This window comes from Aphelocoma coerulescens, chromosome 6 (genome assembly GCF_041296385.1).
Source record: "Aphelocoma coerulescens isolate FSJ_1873_10779 chromosome 6, UR_Acoe_1.0, whole genome shotgun sequence".
Classification (NCBI taxonomy): domain Eukaryota; kingdom Metazoa; phylum Chordata; class Aves; order Passeriformes; family Corvidae; genus Aphelocoma; species Aphelocoma coerulescens.
The window spans coordinates 29,542,401-29,568,042 of NC_091020.1; the positions used below are offsets into that span (position 1 = coordinate 29,542,401).

Genomic DNA, 25,642 nt, shown 5'->3' on the forward strand with positions numbered 1-25,642 from the left:
TCTTGATCTTCCTTTGCCTGCCTTTCCCTCTCAAACTGCAATCATAATGATTTAAAGAACGAGATTTCATTTTAGATGGCTTGTATCTGTAGCAGGTGATGGTGGGGAGTTCACAAATGGAGTCAGAGCAGCTGTAAGGTGAACACAGTAGCTTTAATCTCTATTATCTGCAGTAGAGTTTGGCTTGTGTGGTTAATGCTGAAGGCTTCAAAATCTTTAGCCTGGAAAAAAAAAAAGGTTTGCATTTCACCTGAAAACAAAAAACTTTTCAGGATTAGTGAATGTGTCAGAGCAACATTTGGAAATAAGAATATGATTCTGACTTTATCTCCTTGTTATTTAGTATTCTTATGCTAAGAAAAGAAAAGCATCTTTGGTAGCTGTTGTGTATTTTACAAACTGTTAAAATAGTGTCAATAAATATTACAGCCTGGAAGAGCATTCTTTATTATTCAAAGAAACATCATATGACTTTGTAGATTGTTTTCTAATACACAAAGGCCTTTTTTGGGAAAAATTTAGGACAATTTCTTTATCATATTTAGAATAACACATTGATGATTTGGAAAGATTCAGAGGGGAGGGGACTGCCATTGTCTCCATGTTCTATCCAGTCCTCATTGTGTATAAATAATTTCTCCTAATCCCAGTACTACACTGGAAATCAATAGGTTACCTCCTTTTAAAGGATAAGGAGAAGATTCATTTGGTACTAAAGAAAGGGACAAAACAAAGATCTGTGTGGTATGAACTCAAAACACTGTTGAATTTGCAGACATATTTTAAAATTATCCCCAGTAGTTTAAAGTCTAGTTTGCATTGTTCATTAAAAATAAATTAAACTCTGTCAGAGAATGCCAAAGTAAACACAATGGATAGGCTCCAGATTCCCACACTAAAGAAAAATGACACTTAATATTTTTTCTTACATGCTTTTATTGACCTAGTAAGCAAAATATTATGAAAGGGAAGATTTGAGTTTCTCTGGAAAGTAGATTAAACAGCAATATGAGGTTAATTAACTGTTCCTGGTAATATTCAAATGTTATATATTCATTTAAAAGTGCAATTGGCTCTCTTGGGAGTTTGTTTGCAACTGTGGGATTTAACTAAAAATAATAATTTTCTTGTTAGCATGCAATAAATTCTGAGAAGATTTAATTTTGGTGTAGTAAGCACAAAGAAGAGAACAGTTTCACACAATGCCTTTCATTATATAAACTGTTTGCAACTTTTCCTTTGACTGTCTGCTCACAAGGCTAAGCATCTTTTTATAAATTACACTTGAGTGTAGATTGCAGCTAATTAGTGAGCTTTGCATAGCAATGTTATTCCTTGTTAGCTCAAAGTATTCTCTGAGGGCTCTATGTTTCTGTGGTTTTAAAATGTGTGTTATTGTGGTGAAGTTGACATCTACTCTTTGTTTCTGAATTACTCCCTTTACTACAGTTTCCACCAGTCCCACTTTCCTATTGTGGTTTTGGAAGTCTAATAAATTATTTTATCCCTTTGTCTCCATTTACAGTTGTTGCATTGACTGTCCATTAGCTCACTTCTAGTTTTACTGTCTTCCTATGTTCAGGATGAGGGCAGCTCAACTTGCTTTGGGTGCCTGAGAATGCAAATTTCTCCCCCAAAATTGTCCCCTCTAAAGAAGAAATTCCAAGAAGAAACCAAAGCGCCCCTGGAATACTAGTTATAATCTCTGTAGATGGAAATTGGGGAAGTTCTAGTTTTTTCAGTTTGCACATTGTACATTTTTATAGACCAATGGGACTACAGCAAAGTTTAAAAAGAGTAGAAGAATTAGGTGTTCTCATGACCTAATGCATGACTCCTACTACTAATTGCATCTAGATTTCATCATATGTGTCTAATAGATACAGAGACTCTTAAAACTCATGGATTTTGCTTCTAGTGCTTAAAATGTGTCATTCACTGTGTAAATATTTACAAAATATGGACTGGTATCTGGCATAGTCAGAATTGATGTATATTTAAGGAATGGAAAACCAAGCAGGGTGTCTGCACAGAATGCATTGTTTCTCTTCACAGAGCTGCTGTTTTCAGGAAGCAGGATTTTTGTTCAAAATGGTGCAGAAAAAAGGCAAAATAAATGCAAGGCTTTCTCCAGACTGTGAATGTTGTGGAAATATGGGCACTGAGAGGCCACAGCATTTTCAAAGTTTAATTGTATGTTTCATCCTACAGCAACAAATCAAGGAGTTTAAAAAATTCTTGACAAGTTTGTTGAATTTTGTTTATAAACTGTTGTGATGCACACAATAAAAAATGAGACATTAGTGTATTAGAGACTTTCAGGATGATTTCAGATCCAAAGTAAAAGGAATTTAAATAAAGGAGGAGATGAATTTTTGAAGGAGATATATACTTCCTCATAATTTGCATAAATAAGAAACAGGAGATTTTTGAGCCTCCATGGTAATTGGCTATTCAGTAAAGGTATTCTTGCTCAATTCACTCATCTGCAAATTATTTCGCCCTCATTAGTTTAGTGCTGAGGCAGCAATAGTACCTGAAAAAATGTGTCATGAGTAGAAATGATCCCTTTCACTTTAGATCCCAAAGCAACTTAATCTGACTTAAATTCTCTGAGTAAACAGTGGATTTAACATCAACTATCAGCTTTCCAGTTAAAGTTACACAATTTTCATTTCTAACATTGTTCCATAATTACTATTTTATAACAAATTAAAATTGTGTGATTTAGAATAAGAGAAGAGAATATTTTTGAAGCTATTACTGATCAGTGTTTACTAGATTCCTGTTATGGCTAAAAGTTGGTCTTATGTTCATCTTAATAGGTGTAGGTGAGATTACAGGATGATGTTCTATCAGTATGCATTGTATGACTGCAATTTTGTTCTCTGTCAGATGAAAGTAAAGCCTTGCCCAGCAATTTTTCTCAGAATTTAATAATTCTGAAATATTTTCTAACTTAAAGATTGATCTCTCATTTAAAAAGGCTTTTTGGCAACTTGTTTTCAATGTTATAAAAGATGGTTCTATGAAAACAGATAAACTGTGACTAGCTGTTTTTCAAGCATAAATATAAAGTTTCTAAGATGGGTGGTGGGTGCTAAAAAATAGCCTAGAAAGATATGGATGGGAGGACAATGGGAGGACATACTCTAGAGATGATTCCAAATTTTAAATAGTGTAGTGGGATAAGGCTATGCAATATTTCTCAAGATATATTTGATTATGTTCTCCATTGCAACATTAGTAAGGCACATTACAAATTTTCTCAAGATGGAGTTGATCGCCTTCTGTGTATTGCATTGCTTTGATTTTTTTGTTTTGCTTTTTAAACAGATGATTTGCCAAGAATGCTCTTGTGTGGGCTTGTTGTGTTGTTGATGCTGTTTTAAAATTAATTGTATGTAATGTATCAAGGGAGTTTTTATAGATATGCATAGACGGATAGAAAGAAAGAGCAAGTCTTCAGAACTCTCTGAGGAGTAACGTTCTTCCCGCTTACATGCTGAGTAAAGATCACCTGAACTTCCAGTAAAGGAGTTGATTTGCACTGTATTTTTCAGTCATCTGGTTTGGTAACAAATATTTCTCAAGAGGCCTGGGAGCTGGAATCTTGCATCAGCAAGTTCTGGTTCCAGAGAATTGGCAGTCTCGTTTCCTTCCTGTCTGATCCTCTTCAGAAGCATCTTTGGCAAGATATTCAAAGTAAAGGAATCAGTTTTCTACATTCATTTTGCATTATATGAAACAATCATAGAGTTCAAGTGAAGGATGTTCAACTCTCATTATTTCTTAAGCCTGAGGAAGAAACTGGATTGGCATTTTCAGTCAACACATTTGAAGTCCCTCAGTTGCTTCAAGTACTTAGAGATTCCCAGCTATTCTGACTGAACCTTCCATCATTTTGAGAAATAATTTATACTAGATTTATATAGCATGGCCAGAGAGGCCTGAGTGGGCCTGCAAGGTCACAGCTTCGATAGTGTGTATTTGATAACGTGTTCATCAGCATTTGGGTCTGTATTTTGATGTCTTATCCTAGCAAAGAGCCAAAGATGGTACATACGGAATTCAGATGCCTGACATGATGCCTCTAAGCTCTCCAGATAGTACAGCTATTAAGAATGATTATGACTGTGATATGTGTTGCTTTTGCTGGAAGTCTTTCATTTCAGGGATGCTGCTTTTATCTCGTATGGCTGCTTTGGCTTTCATGATTCTCTCTGGGACTTTGTCATCATTAAAGGGGTTCCAAGACAGTCTTCTGCTCAAATGGAAGAATTTATTTCCAAATATCACTGCTGCACTGTCAGTTTTCATTATTGGCTAACATACTTTTTCACCATAGCTGGAGTAGGATGCCTGTTTTTTGTATATTGATGTCAAGGCCAAATTATTTGGCAATGCAATTGAAACAGTCATATGTTGAAGATTCTCTTGGCTGGAACCCCTCAATCCCAAAGTAGGCATGTAGGGTTGCTTTATGTGTGTGTTTGTCAGCAATTTATCCTGCCTAAGCCCCTGATATGTTTTTTATATGTGCTTGGTGTGCACACTCAGCATCTACAGAGAGCTGTCTAGACATATGTGTAGGTATCCAGGCTTTTCTGATGCATGTGGACCATGTACAAAAATTGGAATTTAGGCAACTAAACAACAAATAAGACAACAGATGTATTATCTACCATTTTCCAGATGCCCAAGTTCCACTTTTACTGCTTGCATCATGTTCTTTCTGGTATCCAGAACATGTGAGTCCTCACAGACACCTGCAAAGTTGGTCACCTGGTGTAACAATGCAGTTATGAAGTAAATACAGAAGTAAGACACAGAGTGGGCATTGGTATATTTGCTGAATGTTCTTGTTGCTGTTCAAGAGTCTCCCAGATCACATCACTGCTCATGGAATGGAACGTTTCTTAGACATTTTCTGGTTTATTTAAGTTTGTTCTTGCAAAACCCTAAATGTTAGTGGTTCAAGCGATTTTTGTTTGATCATGATCTCAACTGAGAGTACAGAAGAAAAAGAGAGCATAGGGAGTACATTTTAGGGAAGTCAGGAATAATGATTATCCACCTACTGATTTTTTAAAAAAGTATTTACCACTGGTATTTTTGAAACAAAATTAATAATCCTTCATATTTCAATTTTCTAACAAGGCAGAGGAAAAAAGAAGGAATGCTCTGATTGCGTGTAGAAGTAAGAGTGCTGAAAGATTTTCTTTTCAGCCATGGGTTAAACCTGAATGGCCAAAGAAAATGTCATATCAAAGGTGAAAGATCACTGAGAGAGATTGGCAGTAGCTGTTGGTGCACCTGTGGAATACATAGATCTTTAACCATGGCAGGTTTCCTTTAGGTGTATTATAGTGTTTTACTTACCTTGTAAATTAAATCAGTTGTGAACCTAATTCACAATCAGATCAATATCTCTGCTTTGGAGCTGACAATGTGTATCCTCTGCTGGGGCAGGCAGCTGGATTTGGTATTCTGGCATCCACCTGCCATCATCTACCTGCCACATCCCTGTTGTGTCTCTGTATCTCTGTTCTGTCTGTTTAAACTGGGCTTAATGAAAACTGCCTGCACAGAGATTACATGAGGAAATGTGTTTGGTTGGGGTGTCTCAAAAGTGTGGTGGCAAGTAATGCATGTAGATTTATCCTGGAACAAGCAAAGGCCTTTTTTCCTTAAAACCTGCTTTTTTGCTTGGTAATTGTATAAAGATGAAATAATAAAAATCAGTAGAATTAGTGATGTAGTTTTACTGATACATCCTAAATATGTTTTAAAATCTAATGCTTTTAGTTTTTTCTAGGCTATGTTTTACAACTTATAAATCAGTAATAGAAGTATATCCAATGTGTATTTAACGACATTGGAAATGTAAATGTGCCACTTTTATCTGTGTCTCTGCATTGCCTAAGGTTGATCAGTATCAGCAATACAGACTTTAGAGGACAGAATATTTATCCTATTTTTTTCCTGAACTTTGATTTCTCTGAATTGCTGTTAACTTATGTGTGTTTCATTATCCACATTGGCCTAGCAATTAGTAATTTTACAGTAGCCACTGGGAAAAATCCAAACAATTTCATGATGACCTGTATCCAGTAATAGAAATCAGAATTGTCTTTGAACAGAACATGGATTTTTATTAGAAAAGAAGCATATAGGAGGTGAAGTTTTTGTTGGGCTTTTGGGGATGTTCAGCAAGATAGAACAATTAAGATAAAAACTGTGTGGACAATGATTGATGAGATGATAAAGTGAGATAAGAACACGGTGAATTCTGAAAATGTGAAGTTGTTGCTGTTGAGCTGTTCTTTGAAATGTTTTTGCTAAACAGAAGACATTTTAAATAATCCTCTCCCGTTTGTTTCATTCTCATCCACAGAAAATTTCACCCTGGGTGGGTTTGCGCAAGATCAACATCTCCTACTGGGGCTGGGATGACATGTCCCCTTTCACAAACACCACTCTGCAGTGGCTCCCTGGAGAGCCCAATGACTCCGGCTTCTGTGCCTACCTGGAGAGAGCAGAGGTGGCAGGTCTGAAGGCAAACCCCTGCACTGCCATGGCAGATGGCCTTGTGTGTGAAAAACCCGTTGGTAAGGAGCCTCTTGCTCCCAGCAGCTGATGCTGGTGTGAATAACAAACTGTTTGGGGTTTCATGTGCCTAAGAGGGATTTTGGGACAATTTGGATTAAATAATTACAAAAATATATATTTTTTTAGTTTTTTGAAATAGCTGTGATCTAGAAACAAATAATATTCCTAAAGCAGAAAATATTTATTTGAGATTTAGTTCAATGCCTTATTTTGCATTATACCAGAAATCCTATAGTTTGCCTCTAAATCAGTAATAGTCAATGATAACAATAGCTGTAACCACATGTGGAGTTATTCAGCAGTGCTGATGCTTTCTTTCTGAATCTTGCTGAACATTAGTAAATATTTTAAAAGTGTAAAAGACTGAAAAATCCAAAATTCTAGTTTCTGTCTTTTAGTTTTGTTTGTGTATAAAGTTTACTGTAACAGAGTCACTTGACTCTTCAAGTTAACATACATTAAAATGGACTCTGTGAGCTATAGTATGTCATGCTAAGTTTTGCATATTAAGTTTTTTAAAATATGATTATATTTATATACAGAAACACAAATTTGGATGTAGCTAATTTGTAGCTAATTAAGGAAGCAACCTCTTCAACAACGATTTTTCTAGTGTAACAAATGGTGAAAGAAAAAGGGGATTTGAACTTGTGTTCAAAATTATCACTATTTGTGGTCCTTTTCCAGTCAGTCCCAACCAGAATGCCAGGCCCTGCAAAAAGCCATGCTCCCTGAGGACAACCTGTTCCAACTGCACGAGCAATGGCATGGAATGTATGTGGTGTAGCAGCACCAAACGATGTGTGGACTCCAATGCCTACATCATCTCCTTCCCATATGGACAGTGTCTGGAGTGGCAAACTGCCACGTGCTCCCGTGAGTATCTTTGATGCCATGAAGATTTTTGCCTTTTCTTTTCTACCCCTGTTATACCTTTTTACAACTTCTTTATTCTTAGTGCTTTTTGCTTACTTTCTTGGACTTGTTTGTTAAGCTAAGAGACTCAACATTTTAGAAGCTTCGTAGCCAGGGATCAGTGTGCCCCAGAGCCCAAGGTCCTCTCCAGAACACATTCTGTAAACCAAGATAGAACCATCCAGGGGAAGGTTCCTTGGGGAGGGGGGCTCACTTGAGCCTCTTATTGGGGAATCTTTAATAGATATGCTAATTAGTAAAACCTATAATGTTATACCCGATGTTGGGGAGGGGGAGAGAGACACAGAGAGAGACTCGGCGGGGTGCATCTTGATGCATATGACCTGGACATGTGCACCTAAGGATCCTTAAAATAAACACCAAGGTAAAATCCCTTTTCCCCTTCTAACCATGTATGACTCTTGATTTTAAGACCAGGAAAAGGCATCAATGAATGTTTGTCTTATTAAATATACTGTTGTATTTATTTTTCACTCAAAAGAGCTGAAGGGATTCAGCACATTACTAGAGATAAAAAGATTTTCAAGTGAATGACCCTATATAGCTACTGATGTGAAAAGTCAATGCTGAGTATGCATTTCCTAGATACAGATAAAGTGCTGGCAATGTGATGATGAAATATATTTATTCTTTTGAAACTGTGAAAAAGTATTTATTCTTTTCAGAGAGAGAAGAATTACCGTGGTTGTTTGTATGACCAGTGTTAGTGTGACAAACAATGGCTGTGAGCTGGAACAGGATACTGTTAAATTAGATAACCAATATGTAGAACTTAGACTTACACAATATCAAGTTTTTAAGAAAAGGAAGCGTGCTGGATTTTTAAAGACTTAAATTTTCTGATTTATTTTTTTTCAGATTCAACCTATACCATTTTCCTAGCATGCAAAGATAAAAACAAAGTTTTAATAATGATAGTAGTAGTCTTGAGAATATTGTAACACAAATGCAAAACACATGATCTTGGTCTTCCTTAGATTCTTCTCCCTTGCAAATGGGGATTATTAATGCTTGATCCCTGATTATTACCCCTTGTTCATCCTCTGTATGGAAGCAGGAGGAATTCTGCCATAAGGCAGGTAGAGGAGGTACAGAAAACTTTTGCCCTGTGTGATCAGACTGGGTCAGTCTCCATTAATGTTCAAGGTTGCCCATTTCATCCTTCGGGGACAAGAGGAAAATGATTTCTTACTTTGTCAAGGAGCAAAGTTACTCCCTGGATGTCCCATTTTGAAGCACATTTCATCAGAACTTGATGCAATGGCTCTCAAGGAGAATGACTGTCTCCTCAAAGGAGTTTCCAATGTATCGGCCAAAGCTGCTCCTTCCCAAGCTGGGAGTGACCAGAGTCAGCCACGTGCAGTTCCAGCAGTTCCAGGGTTTATTGGTGCCATAATTGATGTAGATGCTGGAGTGAGCTGCCTGGTGCTTAGATTCTTGTCTTAGTTGAGGTTTATTTAGAATAGTTCTTCAGTCACCATTGTACAGAAGACTGGTTCTTAGAATTTTACTGTCCTTCAGGATCTGTGAAGTGTACCATTGGACTCTCCTTATTGCTCTACTTTAAGAGAGTTTCTCTGGTTACTCTTGATTTCCTTTCTCTCTCCATAAGGGTCTTTTGTTATCAAAGCCCCTGGAACATTTTATTTCAGTGCATCTTGTGACAGGATTGATGATCTTGACAACAAGCAACTTGCTTTCAGGATCATAATTAGATCATGATTCCATTCGATAGGTTGTGGATACAAATTTAAAAAACCCTGAAGAACACAAAAGGCAGTTACTTGCTTTCACCTAAGCCTCAGGAAAATAGGATGTAAAATAAGTTCTTGATGTGTCAGTAATAGGAACCATTGACATATTCTAGTCTTAGGAGAGAAAAAGAGCTGTATGTACCAAGCCAGTACATATCTGGGTTAAAGAGAAATAAGGCATAGGAAAGCCTTTCTTCCAGGCTGAACTGGCCAAGAGCCTGTATTCCTCTAATTGAGATTTCTTGTTCATCCTTAATAATCATAGAATATAATGAAACAGGACCATGTTGAGCTGTTCTGGTAAACTTTCTGGCTTAGTTGGTAAATTTCAGGTATTAATCCAGGTTCTCGTGCCCAAATTCAGTGTAATAGGAACACTTCATCTCTGTCAATGTGTTTGGAATAATAATTCTGTAGTGACATAACCATTCTCTCTCATAACCATTCACAGAACTTTTTTTCCCCTCTCCTATAGAGGAATCAATTTTGTAACTTATAAAATATTGATAGTGAGTTGTAGCAGAACATAAATACATTGAAAATCTGGAGATAAAATTGACAGAATACCACATGAATGATGCTTGTGTTTTTAAACTAGCAGATATTATGTCAGCCTGAATTTTCAGTTCAGTTTTTCTCTGTGTAGTGTTTGCACATCACACTGATTCAATTTGTTTGGGAAACATAGGAAATTGTTTTTAATTTGATTGTCATTTTTGTCAGGTGTATTAAAGTTTATATTAAGTAAGGCAAAAGGGATCTGCTATATAGCAATTCAACATTATGTAAAGGCAATTTTGTATGAAAATGTATTTTCTATTCAACAAATTAGAAAAAAAACAAGATTCTGTGTCTGTAAGCAGTTTTCCCAGAGTTTTATAGCATCAGATATTTTGCATTTAAACAAGAAAATGCATGTCCAAATGAAGCATGGTTCTGCCATTTTTTTAGTCTAAATGACTTGAAAATTTTATTAGGTAGATGTATCATTATTGCTGCTGAACTAATGAATTATGAAGTGAATTCCCTTATCAAGGGGTAGTGTTTCTACTTGAAGAATGGACTGTAACTATACCTTTAAAAAAAATCCTCCTTATTTTTAATTTTTTTTTTTTATTTTGAATGAATAATTTCTGAGTTTTTGGATGTTCTGCTCTGAATGAAAAAAAATTTCAGACAAGCATGTATGATTTAAAATACAAAAAAATAACAACTCAGAACTTCACATTTATTTTCACAACTTGGAATTAAAATGAGGAATGCTGTTTCATTGGTGACATATTGTCATTTTAATGCCTACTTGCCAAAAACCTGCATATCCACTCTTCCCTACATCTTCCATCCATTATGACTTCTGATTGAATAGCTGACAGTTGAACAATCTTGGACCACCTCTAGAATTTCAAAGAAAACAAAATTACTGCTTGAATATCCCCTTCTTCCATCAACGATTGCTTCTCAGCTCTTTTCAGTTTTTCAGCTGAATGCCACTACAGAGAATAGAAGAGGATTTTCAGTTTTGGTTCTGTTTTATCTTCTGTGAAGATAGTGCAGCTGATACTTGAGAGCTTTATAAATAGCAGCATGAGTATAAATAGCAGCATGAGATTTGTTTGGATTGTTTAGAGTGCATCTCTGAAAGGGCAAGCCAGCCAGTGCAGAAAGATTGTCTTTATTTCTCTGCTGATCTTCTAATGTATTCCAAAGCCCAAATTTGTATCATTCAGTTTCAGCTCTGATGGTTTAAAACTGATTGTTCACGTTTGACAGTTTGCAACAGCAGTTGGCCTTTTCCCACCCCTGCTATTTTCCATATTTGGGAAACTTGAAACATTTCCTCCTGTTTGGATTCTTCCAAGTCTGATGAAGAGCTCTTGCTTCAGCTTTCTGTGCTGTTAAAATCCTTTTGAGAGTCACTCAGATTCTTCACTGCCTGTTTTCCTGATATCTGCAGGTATCTTTAGACTGTGCAGTATATTTTCTTTTTACAGCTTTCATTACTCTTAAACAATTTTAATAGTTCCTGAAGTCAGAGGAGCTAGCTTCATTCTGCTCTCAGTTAATTCAGTTAGCAATGAAATCATTCTGCTTAGTATTCCTTGTGTGGACCAGAGGAGTCCAGGTAACTGTGAACATTATTTGGATGCAGTGTCCTGGCTGCAGCTGAGCCAAATTGAGAGGTTACCCTCATGTAGAAGCCATTTGAGTTTCCTTCACAATAACTTTGGGAATCTTTAAATTACTTTCTTCTTTTTAAAAAGAAACTTAGATAATTCTGGCTTCACAGCAGGAGCTTACCTTCATGCATGCTTTTAAAATTTAATTTTGAAAGCCTATAAAGTTAATGTGAGTAGAGACAGGGACCCATAGTGATCAATGTTTGAATGAGTCTGATGTTAATTTGGTTCAGTGTTACAACAGTAATTAAAAAAACTTAGATGTATCTGAAAAAGCTTAAAGAAGCTTGGGAACTTTAATGGTATTTCTGAAGTTACTAAAATGTTAATTTCTCATTAATTATAAATGACAGTAACTTCAGAATAGGAATTTTATTGGTTCTAAAGAGATTTAAAATATGAGGAAGACTGTTTAATTATTTTAAGAATAGAGTATAAAAGATCCATAGGGAGATTTGAATTTTGGAATGCAATTTAAAAAATGAAACCTGATTAGCTGATGAGAACCTTAAGATATAGTTAATTTAAATGGGACTGAATTATGACTTGTAGCTGGAGATGTGTAGTATGCTGGCTTGTTTCAAAAGCTGTATGTAAGAAAACGAAGTCATATTTGTAGGTGAATACTCAGGTGAGATCCAGAGGTACTTTATGCCCAAAATAATTTTTGGTTTGAATTTGAATGGTCCTGTGGTTTTTTTTGTATTTATAAATATTATTGCTCTTATTTGGTTTATTTACCTTGTATTGAATTCTAGAGTTTTCTGATTCAGTAAAATTAGTAATAAATAATATATTAATAATAAGTAAAAATATATATTTTCTTGTGTGTTTAATGAAGATGTGCAGTATTCTGCTTCATTATCTTTGTTGATTTGAAATCTTTATTGTTGCATTGGGGTGTAACAAACACCTGCTGTGTGTTTTGTGATCTTTGAGGAAGTACTACTTTTAATGAAAACTGAGATATTCTTACTAGTACTACTGATTATTTTTTTATTTTAATTTGCACAAGGAAAAAGAAATGCTACATTGTCTCTTCATCACCTATTGTAAAATCTAAGCATCCTATTTAAAAACAATGCATTAATATTGTATTCCATGTACTAAAGCTCAAAACTGCTCTGGGCTGAGGACTTGTGGACAGTGTTTGGAACAGCCAGGGTGTGGATGGTGCAATGATCCCAGTAACACTGGCAAAGGACAGTGCTTGGAAGGCTCCTCAAGAGGCCCAATGAAGCCTGTCAGTGTGCACTCCAGTGAAATGGTGCTTGATGCTACTCTTTGCCCAAAAGAAAAAAATTATGAGTGGTCTTTTATCCAGTGTCCAGGTAATGTTTGCTTCTGTTCTTTCTTATATACGAAATAAGAGTTTAACCAGACAAAAATAACATAATTGTTCTAATTAATGCAAATAGCATTTTCATGAAAGATGTTTGTTCCAAAATATTTCTTAAATGTATAGTTTGTTAGTCTCTGTCTGCTGAACACAAGTGTAAGTTGACATGTGAAATGCAATGCAAGTAGTTTAGCCAAAACTGCCATTTATTTGTAAATAAGTTTTTACCCACCCTATCCCTCCACTTTTAGAAATCAAGGTATATGAATTTTCTTCAGCTCTTGCTTTCTTCTGGCTTCTGAATCCATCAAGGAGTGGAACTGGGGAGAAGTTATCCATAGGAGACTGCTGATGGGCAGAAGTTTCCCTCCTGCTCATGCCAAGTCCAGCTGACTGTGAGAACAGAGGACTGCCAAATACCTGAGCTGTGCTTCCAGCTGACCTTTTAGACATTCAGAGTGAATAGAATATATTCCTTAAAGAGAATCTCTGAAGCCTAAATTTAAGCCATACCAGTCTGATTACAGTATTTTAATTTTTGAGTTCATTGGAAAAATAAGGAAGATACCAGGTGCTATAAGACAGTGAAAGCTGTGCTGGTGCAGCCTCCTGTGTGGAAATCCTCCAACCCTGACAGCAGAGCATGGAAGCAGCAGTGGAGGACTGCAGGCAAATGAAAAGCTTGCTGGGGACTTTGACAGCCCTCCAGTAGTAATTTACAATAAATAATACAGTTGAAAAGGCAGCTTGGAAACTTTGGTTTCATTTTTTTTTTTTTTTCAGAATACATAGTGTAACTATGCTAAAGTTATTTTTCCAGAAGTGTTCTACTGCTGATAATTTTGGAAGCTGGAGCTTCTCAAGGATCAATCCTTTTATGGGTACATGCAGCTATGTTTGCTTTCTTGGCTGCTTTTTTCATCAGTTTATTCTCTCTGTGTGGATGCATATATATAGAGTGAGGGTTTTTTAAAGTCTTAGAGTAATGAAATGAAATGTAAAACCAAAACAAACCCATTGTTGAATATTTTGAGTTAAAACCAAAAAAAAATTTCAGATAATCTCATACCATTTCTTGAACAAAGAAGACTCTAGTATGTTTCTGGAAAGAATAGAATGACATTCTGTTGTATTATTTAGTCTGTATGTTAAAATAAGTATATGTTGATAAGTGCATTGTTAACTTTTTAGTACAACAAGTTTAGTACACAAGTTTCTACCACTAGTGAAATTGTAATAGGTAAATATACTGTTTGTCTAAACTCTTTGAGTCAGAAGACTTCATTACTGTGTTTAATATTCATTCTTGGATAAAGTTCTGTATTCATTGTATGTTCTTACCAAGAATTTACTAAAGTTCCACTTCAGTTTAAGATTCCCTAGTTCAGTGAGTGTAAGGGAAAAATACTACAGAAGTCATAGCATTCAAATCTCAATTGATGTGAAATTTCATTTTGCTCTGTTTAGGCTGGAGGTTTTGTTCCTAAGATTTTGTTTTCATTTTCATAGAATATTTTCTTTAATGGATTATACCAACACAGTTTATTCTTAGCACAGAAATCATTTGATGTACTTGAAACAAGATAGAATTAGACTAAGTCTGTGTAAGCCTACTGAGCAGTTTGCAGTTAGGATAAAAATAAAAATACATGGTTTATACCATGCAGTTTGGAGATTATCCTGCCACATTGATGAATAGTTGGCTGAACCATCCATGTTCATTCAGGCATGCACTTATTTTTCCTTGTAGTCCATATCTATCCTCCTTACAGTGCCTCTGGGCAATTGTGCTGATGATAAAAATTTTAAATTCCTTCTCATTTTCTGTTCATTCAATACTTTAAGATTAGTATTCATCAGGCAGTAGGGAAAATGTTTGTTTTTGGGACTGGTCACTTTGCAATCAATAGGCTTCCAAAAATCTGTCATACTATTTCTTTTGATCAGAAATTTTATTGTCATTAGATTCTTAGTTTAACTGAACCATTGTTATAAATAAAATTCCAAATAACATATATAAAAAGAAAAGAAAAATATCTTTGACATTCATCTCATGAGAAGAAAGGTTTAGGTAGACTGCAAGCCCAAGTTTTTCTTTAAAGTCTAAATGTCTCCTCTGAAAAGCAGTGTGAGTAGATTCTAACCAGTTTGTTTAAAACTGGATGAAGAATCTTTACACTAGATCCATATTGTAATGCAGACACCCTTTTCATGAATTTTCCTAGTTGTAAGTATTTTCCTAAAACTATAATTATCGACAATTGTCAGCTTTATCAGCTGTTTCAACACAGAGGTCAAAAGCAAATTAGACATAAAATTGCTTCTCTCCAGGGCAGCCTCACTGAGGATTCAGCTAAAGTACATTTTTGTGTGTGAGGAAAATGACTTTGTTGCTGCCAGTGCTGTACATTAAAAGGACTTAAGGAAAAAAGAACTTTTACAAATTTAACTCCTAATTCTTACTTAATGGTCATTATGGTGTCTCATTATTTTAATGACTATTTTAATTATTTAATACCGATGTCTCCAGTTTGATTGCACTGAACCAGCTTTGAAGTTTATTGAACTGTGCACTTCTTCTGACTTTTCTCAACAGGATACGTATTTTTAGGGAAATCAGCAATTATATAGTGTAATTTTTCAATGGTGTGTCATGTCCATTGTGGGTTGCATTGCTTCTTATTGTGTATATATTTTTTTGAATTTGTTTTAAAAATCTCTTCCATTTTCTTTGACTCAACAAAACATGAGAATTCACACCTGTCATATATGACCAGATAATATTATGACTTGCAGAAAACTAAAATTTACAAGTAAGGTTGCTGTCATCACCCTATAGATAACACAAAAAATGAGAAATACAAAACTAAACATTAGGAAAAATAGAGAATTTATAAGTCAATGGCCCAATAGTTAGAGAATATCAATATTAAGCATTTTTCCTAGACTATGATATAGTCTTAATTAGGCAATCTTAATTTTTTAATAGAACACCTATTTAATGTACTCTCTGTTTTTGCTTTTGGCTTATTGGGCTGTATTTTTTTTTTAACTTTTGCTTTAAGTAATTTAATCTGTAAGACATGTACACAAACTCCAGAATGGAGCTGCAACTCATGGTACTTTTGTGTAGCTTTTCCTGAGAATGGCAACAAACTGCAGCAGAGAGAGAGACACCACAAGATGTCTAAAAATCAAGTATTCTTGGGAAGAATAAGGCTTGTAGTTTCTGAAGAGATTTATTCAAGATAGTGAGAAAACTTAATAGTACAGAAATGTTTGATACTTGTTTGGAAGAAAGAAGAGATTACCAACTTGGGAGGTTTTAATGGTTTATGAACCAAGTCTGGCAATGGCTATAAATATATTAAGCTACTAAATTATAAAACAGCTCTAAAAACTTTTATATCATGCAGTGAGGATCCCTTTTTTTCCCCTAGCCAAGACACCAATCACTGTGAAATTTAGATTAAAAATCCAAATTAAAAAAAAATACAATCTTACTGTGATAGCTGTCCTCTTCCAATTCTTCCACCCCCTTTGGTGCTGAGGAATTGACAGGTCTGATGTGGTTTGACATTTGACAAGCTGCTGTAATTGACAGATTACTAATCTGCTGGGCACCAAGAGCTCTGAAGTTCCACTCTATAGAGAGGTCATCCTTCAAAACCTGGCAGAAGGATCAATGATTCTGGCAGGATTCACATTGTGATTTTGCTGCAGGAGTGATCAGTGCTTTCCGAGTTTCCCCAAAATGTGAAGCTCTTGAGTGGAGCTCTGCTGCAAGATCAGTGGTTTATAGTGATGTTATTTGACAAAAAGCAATTTTATGCTTACAAGGTCAGGTGTGAAAAAATTATGTCAGTAGGAATCCAGTTTTTTTAATTTCACCAAAATCGACTGTAGTGAGGAAGGACTGGAGCTATTTGATGTGGTCCTGATGTCCTTAAAATGGCTTTATATGCCAGAGCTAATGAGGGTCAGGACAATTAAAAGTAAGATGATATTTAGTTAATTTATTTTGGAAGTTCTCTCTCCCTGCTAGATATGTTTAGCTGTGAGTTCATGTTCTCCATCACAGTAGGCTTTCAAATGCTTCATATTTGCATGGAGGTATTGGGGCTTTCATGGAGTCTCAGTTAGGGACTTACTACCTGTTCAGAGATTTCTGAAGTGACTGGACAGCATTTTAAAGCTATAAGGACTGGATTCAATTATTTCAATGGCAAAAAAAACGCCTTTCTCACAAAAATTCCCTTAAAACTCACATGTCACTACAGAGTCAGCTTTTGTGTGAATTCATGTTGTGTTGCAATGCTGTTTTAAAGAGCTTGTGTGTCAAAGTGCAAATATATTTATGCTGGTTATTAGTCCGGACTAAACTCAGAATCACATTCTACTACAATTTTGTGGCCACATGGGCATGATTTTGTTCCGAGGAGCAGTTTAGTAATGAAACATTTAAAATGTTGTATTCCAGCTTGCCAGTGTAATGGCCACAGCACCTGCATCAACAGCAATGTCTGTGATCAGTGTAAAAACCTAACAACAGGAAAACAGTGTGAGACCTGCATGCCAGGATATTATGGGGATCCCACCAATGGAGGACAGTGTACAGGTAAGTCCTTCTACTGGGGGAAAAAGAAAAATATCAAAATAACATTTTATGTAACGTGAATTTAACATTTTGAATGTAACGTGAAATTAACTTTTCTTTAAAGGTTAAAAGTTTATTTAATAGTACTGATGAGTTGATCAGCTAAATTAATGATTCAAAATCAGAATAATGTATTTAAAGAGAATCTCATTCAGAGTCATCATTTTGCAGTTGTTGCTCTCTCAAGAGGGGGAAGAAACTCCCTTGGAGTAACACCTTAAATCCTGTTATTTCAGAGAGACATCATTAAATTTTATGTAAGCAATCCTGTTAGAGGCAGTGAGAAGGTACTTGTAAATGAAGTTCAGTATCTGCCATAATGTCTGGTAACACTGATTTGTATAAATATGTGATGCTAGTGGAGAAATTACACATTTAACAGACCAAAAAGTCTTACTCGTGTATAGTTGAAACAAAAAGGCCTGGTATGCTGAGGATGGCAAGGCACCCATACCTATTCAAGATTTAGTTTTTAAACTGCTGCCCTGGAGGATTCTCCTTCAAGTGAAAGAGTGAATGAAGTCCAAGCTCCAGATGGTTTTTGGGTATTGCTGTAGGGCTCCTTTTTCACTTGCATAGATGGTTTTAAAGTTGACAGTAACTCCTTCCCTTGAAACTGAATGGTGGATGGAGGAGTATATTCACTATGAAAACTTAGTAAGGTTGACTTTGAATCTAGAAGGGTGCTGGAAAGTTTTGTCCCACGACTTTTTCTTCTCCACTACTGATGTTTCTTTAACCAGACCTTTGCTTCTCAAGGAATATTTATTCATTTAAAGGGTTTGTTGGTTCCTCAGCACTCGAATGTGCAGTAGGCAATGCGTAAAGATTCACATCTGGTAAACTCAAGCACAATATGCAAAAATTGTGTTCAAGGGGATAGAAAGATTAATGTCTACCTTTATTGACAATTGAACATTTTGCTGAGGCTTTATGATGCTTTAAATAATTCTTAATAGTTCCCTTTTTCTCCTAAAGTTGATAAAATGTTCTTTTGCTGTCTGTATCACGTTCATGGCGAAATGATGTATTCATACAGCTTTTATTCTTCAGGGATACATTAGCTATCAACCAAATAAGCATTCCATCACCTTTAGTGAAATATGCGTGCTGCAATAATGGCTAAAATCAATTTATAAGACCAGTAAAATGATAAATTTTACAACTTGTTTTTTCAAACCTAGTCTGTAAGAGTGCATATTTTTATTGGTAGACATGATTTTAACAGGAGCTATTTTAACTAGAGAATGCTTTAAAAAATAAAAATTATTATTATTTCAAGTCTTTCTCTGCATTGTTAAGTTGTATTTTTAGTGTAGAACCCATAATAAATATGTTTACATCCTTAGGATATTTTGAAGGATGTAGTCCTTGTGAACTGTTAGATTTTCTTCAGTATCATGAGTAATGTGATAGATGTGCCCAAATTGTGGGCCAGGCATTTCTGCAGGAAAAAATACCAGTGACCCATAGGTAAGTCAAATCAATGTTACTGGGATTTAAGAGGATTTTGGAACCATAGCTGGGATCAGGCACTGTGCTAACATAAAGAAAGTAAGTAGTGGTTCTGTTTCTTTTCTCCTTTATTCTGCTAATGCTATTGGTAATGCAGAAAAAAATTAAACATGACTGGAAATTAAAACCATAATTAAAATAGAAACATAAAGAGAGAAATATGAGTGGAAGAAAGGGCAACCCAGTCAGAAGCTGAGCTTAAGTGTGACTGAAATAGAGAAAATAAGGCAGGAAATTATATGAAAAAGCCCATCAAAGGCCAAAAAAATCACAAGGAACTAAAAAATACCCAAACCAGTCATCCTTATAATTCCATCTTGTGTGACTTTGCTGCTTCCAGCTGAATTTCTGGCTGCACCCCACCAACTTTCGTTTTCCTCTAAGACTCAGCCTTTGGTTCAATGGCTGCCTGAGCACGTGGTGCATTTTTCTGTCGGAGCTCCTGAGTAATTTCTTTGAGGACTCAGGTTGGAAACTTCCTAAAGGCATGACAAGATAATGTCTATAACTCTGCAAGTACCTCTGCAATACTGTAATATTCTTCATATATCAGGTTGCTATAGTTACAAGGGCATAGCTTGGTTTTCAGTTGGAGGGCAGTCAAAACTGGTGACAGAGGTTGTACTCCATCTCTGCAGTGAAGAGGTGAAGTGCTGTGCTGTGGGACAAAAACTGAAAATCATTTTCCTAACACACTCATGACATAAAATGACTTTTTCCCAGTGTCCTGACAAAAGTACTCATGTATTCAGTACACATATTATGTTTTCTGCTGTCATGATATAAGTACTTATAGGTAAAATCTGAGCTCTGACTTAGTTTGACTGTTGGTGATACAGACTAAAATGATTTGCAAGAAAACCTTCCTTTTTCTTTATAGGCTGCATTAGCCCTTGTTGTTCTTTAGGTCCCTGATATTGAAAGAAAGGAGTGTGACATACATGGCAAGCCTTGCAGTCCTTGGAAAAATTCTATCTTTTTTCCTTAACTATGCCAATAGTTTCCTAAATCCTTTCATCTTGTACTCCAAGGAGGTCATTCAGAAAGCCTGAAAAGAAGTGACTGTCCACCTCTGAGTGATCAGTTCTGGTCCAACCTCTGTCCAGGGGTGGAAAATTCTGTTAAAATATAACTAATTCTTTTCCACTTTGGTATTAATGGTGGCTCAACAACTGTCATCAGATAACTGATACATTTATAGTGGTATTGCATAGAGTTATGCTATCAAATTACTATGGAATGAGTAACAGTTGTTATAGGAAAAAGATATAATTCATGCTTCAAAAGGTTTTGAATAGTTGTGATTAAAGAATGGATAAAAAAAATTGACTTTTCTGGATTTTCACTCACTGTAATTGCTGACATTTCAATAGCTTTAAAACAGATCTAAGGACTTGCTTTGCATCCTGATGTGATGCAGGCTTAGTAAATGTGACAAACCTCACAGAAGGAAAAAAGAAAAGATGGAGGCATAATAACAGGCTTCAAATGCATGAAGGGAAGCTGAAAAGAGAGAGAGATGATAAAGTACCTTCCCCCACGCCCCCATTTTGCTTGAGGAGGAAGTAATGGGATTAGGTTGTAACAAGAAAGATTAAGGTGGAATACAAGGAAAAAATTCTACTGGTTAAACTGTGAAAGACTACCTACATATGCTGTGAAATCTGCATTATCACTTATACTATGCTTTTTACATTTTCAAACATCTCAAGTGTTAGAAATGGGCAGGGAACTAGCTGCTTCCACACATTTTTTCCCAATCCTAATATTCTGTAGTGTCTTGGAGCCTGAGCTGTAGAAATCAGGCAGGTATTGAGTAAAGAGAAAGTATTCTGATTATATAGGATAATGAGCTGTGTATGGCCACATGGCTATGGATATTTACCATATTTTGGGTCCCTAATGTTACTAAGTTAGTAATTTGTAAAGTACTTATTTTTGAATCTGTAGCTTTGTTACTGGGGAGTTAAAAAGCTTTCCATCCTATGCAGGTTTCCTCTGTGGCTGAGACTCTGGTTTATTTGTGTCAGAAGTGTAGTAACTCAGCTGCTGATGGTCAATGGTCATATTTTTAATAAATTATTACTGTTCTTTTTCTTCTTGAAATAAACATGCCCAATACCAATTACTCATTTAAATTCTGTCACTTGAACTCTCATTTCAATACAGAGAATGAGAGTTACAGTTTGTACTCTTGGTGTAAAAATGAGCTTTATATTCAGTTGTCCTAAGATGTGGCTTGCAGTAAAGATATATGTGCTCCTTCAGTTTTCTGACATTTCATTGTGCAAATATATAGTTTGAATTATTTTATATTTGATTCACTGCTGCATTCTGTACAAAAATCAGTAATAAATTGCAGGGGTCTTTTATGATAAGGGAAGTTCTATGACTGTAATCTATTAGTTATCTGTTCTTATACTAATTAAAATGGTTTCTGGTAGTCTGTGGTATGAAATAGGTAGCCACAAGAGAAAATGAAATTATTTCTTACCTTAAATTATGAAATGTTTTTAGTTTTACAAAAAGATTTGCATTCCTTCTTGGAAGTAAATGGTAGTGCCCAAATTAGTAAGTCCAGACCCTGTGCACATGCTTAATATTTGTAATCTAAAACGCTGTGTGGCAAAGAAAAGCATGAAGAGAGAGTACCTCCCAAGTTACCAGGTAAAGTTAAAAGCATCCTTTTTAAGAATTATCTCAATGTGCAAGGAAATAAAAGGGAAGGCAGAGGTGAATTCTGAGCATGAAGGAATAGGGTGCTCTGGGAAGAGACAGGTTTGGGTTTCCAGGCCATGCAAATCCATGAGTAGTCCTTGGAGTGCTAATTCAGTGCTGTCAGCCTGTGCCAGAAATATTTAAGTAATGAAACCTGTCATGAACAGAATAAGGCACATTCTATATTGTGGTGAAGAGAGAATCACAGCTCAGCCTTCTCTGTTGCTGAGCAGGAAAAGCCCTCCAGGTGTGGGACACCTGGGAAGCCTTTCAGTCTCAGGTATTGAAGAGCTCAAAGGCAGATATTCCAAATCACTTTGATTAATTTTTTTTTCTAGATTTTGCTCAAGTCCCATTTGAGGTATGATTTTTCAAGGCATGAATATTGAAATTCAGTAATAGAAAATTCATTCTTGAATATTAATAGATTTTGGAAATAAAGCAGCTTTGACTGTAGGTGTGAACAGGCCCTGGCTTGCTGTCTTTGTGGTTTCTGTGTTTTGTTTTCTTCAGGGTCTTGTTCTGTTATGTGCTGCATGTCTGGAAAACATGTGATTTTTTAATAGAAGTTCTAGAAAAAAATAGAGTTGTATGTGTACTACAAACTGCACATAAAGTACCAAGATAAAACACTACGGGAGATTGCTTGGAACAATTTTGTTTCATCTTAGCGACATTTTTTAGTATTATTTTCAAACTTATTAATCATCTACTTAGTTGTCAATGTTAAAAAAATTGCTCTAGCTGCTTATCATCTTGTCATTTTCTTTATGCATGGTATTTTAAAAAATTATCCTTACAATTTATGAGATGCCAGCAAAAAATTCTTTACAGGAACTAATGACACACGCTATGAATGTATAATACATTTAATAAGATAACGTAAGCATTTTGCTGTATTGTCATTTTTTTTAATAAAGGGATAACAGCCCAAGTAGCATTCAGTTTTCCCAGAACTGTCTTGCCATTGTTGCTTTTGCAGTAGAAGGAGACTGTGAGTCCCCCCAGCACAGCAGGAACATTGTGGTTTAACTTGCACTGCTTGCCCTCTGAGCAGCCCTAAGAGGCACCTGAGACACTGATGACCATCCTGCAAAAGCTCCCAACCACACAGGCTGTTGGGGTTTTTTCAAGCAAGCCTGCAGCATTTCTTTTGCCTTTATAGACCTTTTCCCTTCTCTGTTACCACACACTGGACATTTGCAGTACCAAAGGCAGCAGCTTCCCCCCACGTTTGGTTTGTCATCATTCTGTTTGGAGAGGTGAAGTTAATCTTTTACTGGAAACAGCTGATTTTTTTACCAGACATCCAACTATTATCAAAAGTGAGTATGTTTTTAGTGAATATACACCATGTGTGCATCACCTGTATTTGTACACATGTGCATACATCTACACATGCTGCTCCTTGAATGTATTCCACATAAACTTTGACATCTAGACATGAGCTATGCAACTGGCATGTATCTACAGGAAGTGCCTCAAGACATGAAGAAAAATAGATCAGACAGGTATCAATAAAAGACTAACTTGTCAGAGTTACTTTAAATTACCTTAGGTGAAGGACTTGGCTGAAATTTAACCCAGCAGTAAATTAGTTGCATTGATACATATTTGTGATTATTTGTGTTGGTTAAAAGAATAAAAAAGAAAACTTATTAGTGATGTGTTGACACTGGAGTTATATCTTAAGGAGGATCTTCCACGGTGTTCAAATCTTGCAGCTCAGAAAACATGATTATTCTGCTGAGTTACTGACAGCTGAGATGTGGGATTTTGAGAGAAGAGGCCAAGGTTGCCACAAGTCATTACTTCAAGTGTCTGTGAAAGTGAGGCATGAGAAAGATGTTAAACCCATCCTGGCAGCAGATTGACAAAGGTCTCCTTGGATTTTAGGTTCTATCTAACTTTGAAAGATGCCTAATGGGTAACTTTACAAATAGTTTTCTCTGGCACTATTTCTATCATTTTTACCTATTCAGCAGTAGCAACCTTCATAATGTGTTTTCATCATGACCCTCTGTGGAGGAGCTGATTCTGATTTCCTTCCTTTCCTGTCTCTCCCAAAGAAATAGTGTTAAAGGCTACCATGGGCACCCTTAAGAACAGAGGGAGTTCTGTTCCTGTAGAGTACAAAGGACAATCAGCATGTTAGATACTTACCAAAAAAAAAAAAAAAAAGTCAGTTTGATTACTTAAAAGTAATTGTAGGGTTCCTTAGATGGGCTGCTTACACCAAAACCCACTCTAAAGCACATACTTTTAGGTGATATGTATTCTGATTTTTAAGAACAAAAGCATCATTTAGAACAAGGTTATCTATAGAAAAATAGGAGAAGTGTGCTAAAGAAAACCATTTGGAAATAGATCCCAGGAAAACTGGCCCATAGAGCCCAGGACAATGGAAACAGGCAGCCTTTGTTTGCTCCCCAGCAATATTCTTAGAATATAGTTACACACATATATATGAATATGTACACAGCATTTGTATATAAAATTATATGGACAGAAAATTACATAATTTCACACATTACAGAAAGCAACCTGTCTTTCATAAAGGAAAAAGTTGATAATGTGACAAGGAAAACAATTTAATATTCACTTTGTTTTTTGAACTAAAATATGCTGTTGTCTATGTAGTTGATAGAAAGGCACCTGGTAATTTACATTTAGACTTATTTTTCAAGGTTTCAAAAAGTTATTTAAGCAATGAGTGAACAGAAGGCAGCAGTCTTAAATTTTCACTTTAACACTATCACTGTGTAGCTTTAAAATTACCTTTAGTTTGGGATTGCTTAGAGCAGGTAGGGAAGCATCAAATATAAAGCATCTGAATATAATTTTTTTTAACTTTATTTAAGACAATAAACCTAAAAATGGAATTGTTTCCTTAAGGACAATTTTATTTAGTAAATATCAAATATGCCACCACTGTACAATGAGTTTTGGTCTCAAAACACCTGGAGTATAACAGCATTAGGAACTATATGATGCTACTTTCAACAGGCAAAGTTAGGCAGGTTTTGTTGGCCTGAGAAAATGGCTTATTGCAAGGAGAAATAAAATCTTGCATTTAAAACTTCCTCAAGAGACAGCTGTAAATTTGGACTTTCTTCTTCTACAACCAATTTCTGTTTCAAAAAGGTTTCTGGTCCAAAATCTTATATTCTTGAGTGATACGTCCGGTTTAAGGTAGGGCTAAGAATGAGAGCAAAGAGCTTTTAACTGACTTCTGCTGGAAAAAACAGAAGTGTAGGAAACATAAATATCCTCAATTACCAGTATAAACATCAGCAAAAGCATTTGCTTCTGCATCTGCCTAAAGTAGAATTAAGTACACATGTGAGTTGATGGGAGTTTTGACTCTCTTAGAGGATGAAACAGCAGCTTGGGATACAGAGTTTTTATATAGTTTTTCTGCTTAGCTGTTTTAATGTCTAGCATGTAGGGAATTGTATTTATGGATTTCACTGGTGCAAGATCATGCATTTGGCATTCCATCATTAGCTGTGTAAAATTTAGAGGCAATTTTATATTAGGTTTAAATACTGTGTTCCAAAAGCCCTCCTTTCACAGTGACTAAGTATGAAATAAAAAACTCAAAAGTTTCTTTTAATCCAGGCACTTTGAGGTTAGTCAGAGAAAAAAAGGATATTCAGTGGATTGGATGCTTATGACACAGACCACAGGAGCCTACATGAATAAAGACATTTTATACAAAAATAGGTAAATGTTGGAGATCAGTGGAAAAAAGAGTATGGTGTGCTTCGTACTATCTTCAGGTACTAGAATATGGAACTAAATTAAAAAACCTGTTTGCTTCTACCTTGGTTTATAAGAAGCAATGGGTCACAAGTTCACAGCAAAACTCTGTGATAAGAGGCTGTAATTTAAGATTATTCAGACAAAGAAAAGCTCACATTCTAAATTCCGG

At 35.6% G+C, this 25,642-nt stretch overlaps 1 protein-coding gene across 14 annotated transcripts in view; it reads left to right on the forward strand.

The window, feature by feature from the left end:
• Positions 1-25,642, forward strand: part of ATRNL1 (attractin like 1) — a 440,837-nt gene that overhangs the window by 100,612 nt on the left and 314,583 nt on the right. For 13 of the 14 annotated variants that reach the window (XM_069020095.1, XM_069020098.1, XM_069020096.1 and 10 more), the window contains exons 16-19: positions 6,398-6,611; positions 7,300-7,488; positions 12,592-12,810; positions 17,299-17,436. In XM_069020095.1, the coding sequence (XP_068876196.1) occupies positions 6,398-6,611; positions 7,300-7,488; positions 12,592-12,810; positions 17,299-17,436 (760 nt within the window). Of the gene's footprint in view, positions 1-6,397; positions 6,612-7,299; positions 7,489-12,591; positions 12,811-13,069; positions 13,593-17,298; positions 17,437-25,642 lie in introns of those variants that run through there. The other variant, XM_069020109.1, reaches the window with a different exon arrangement.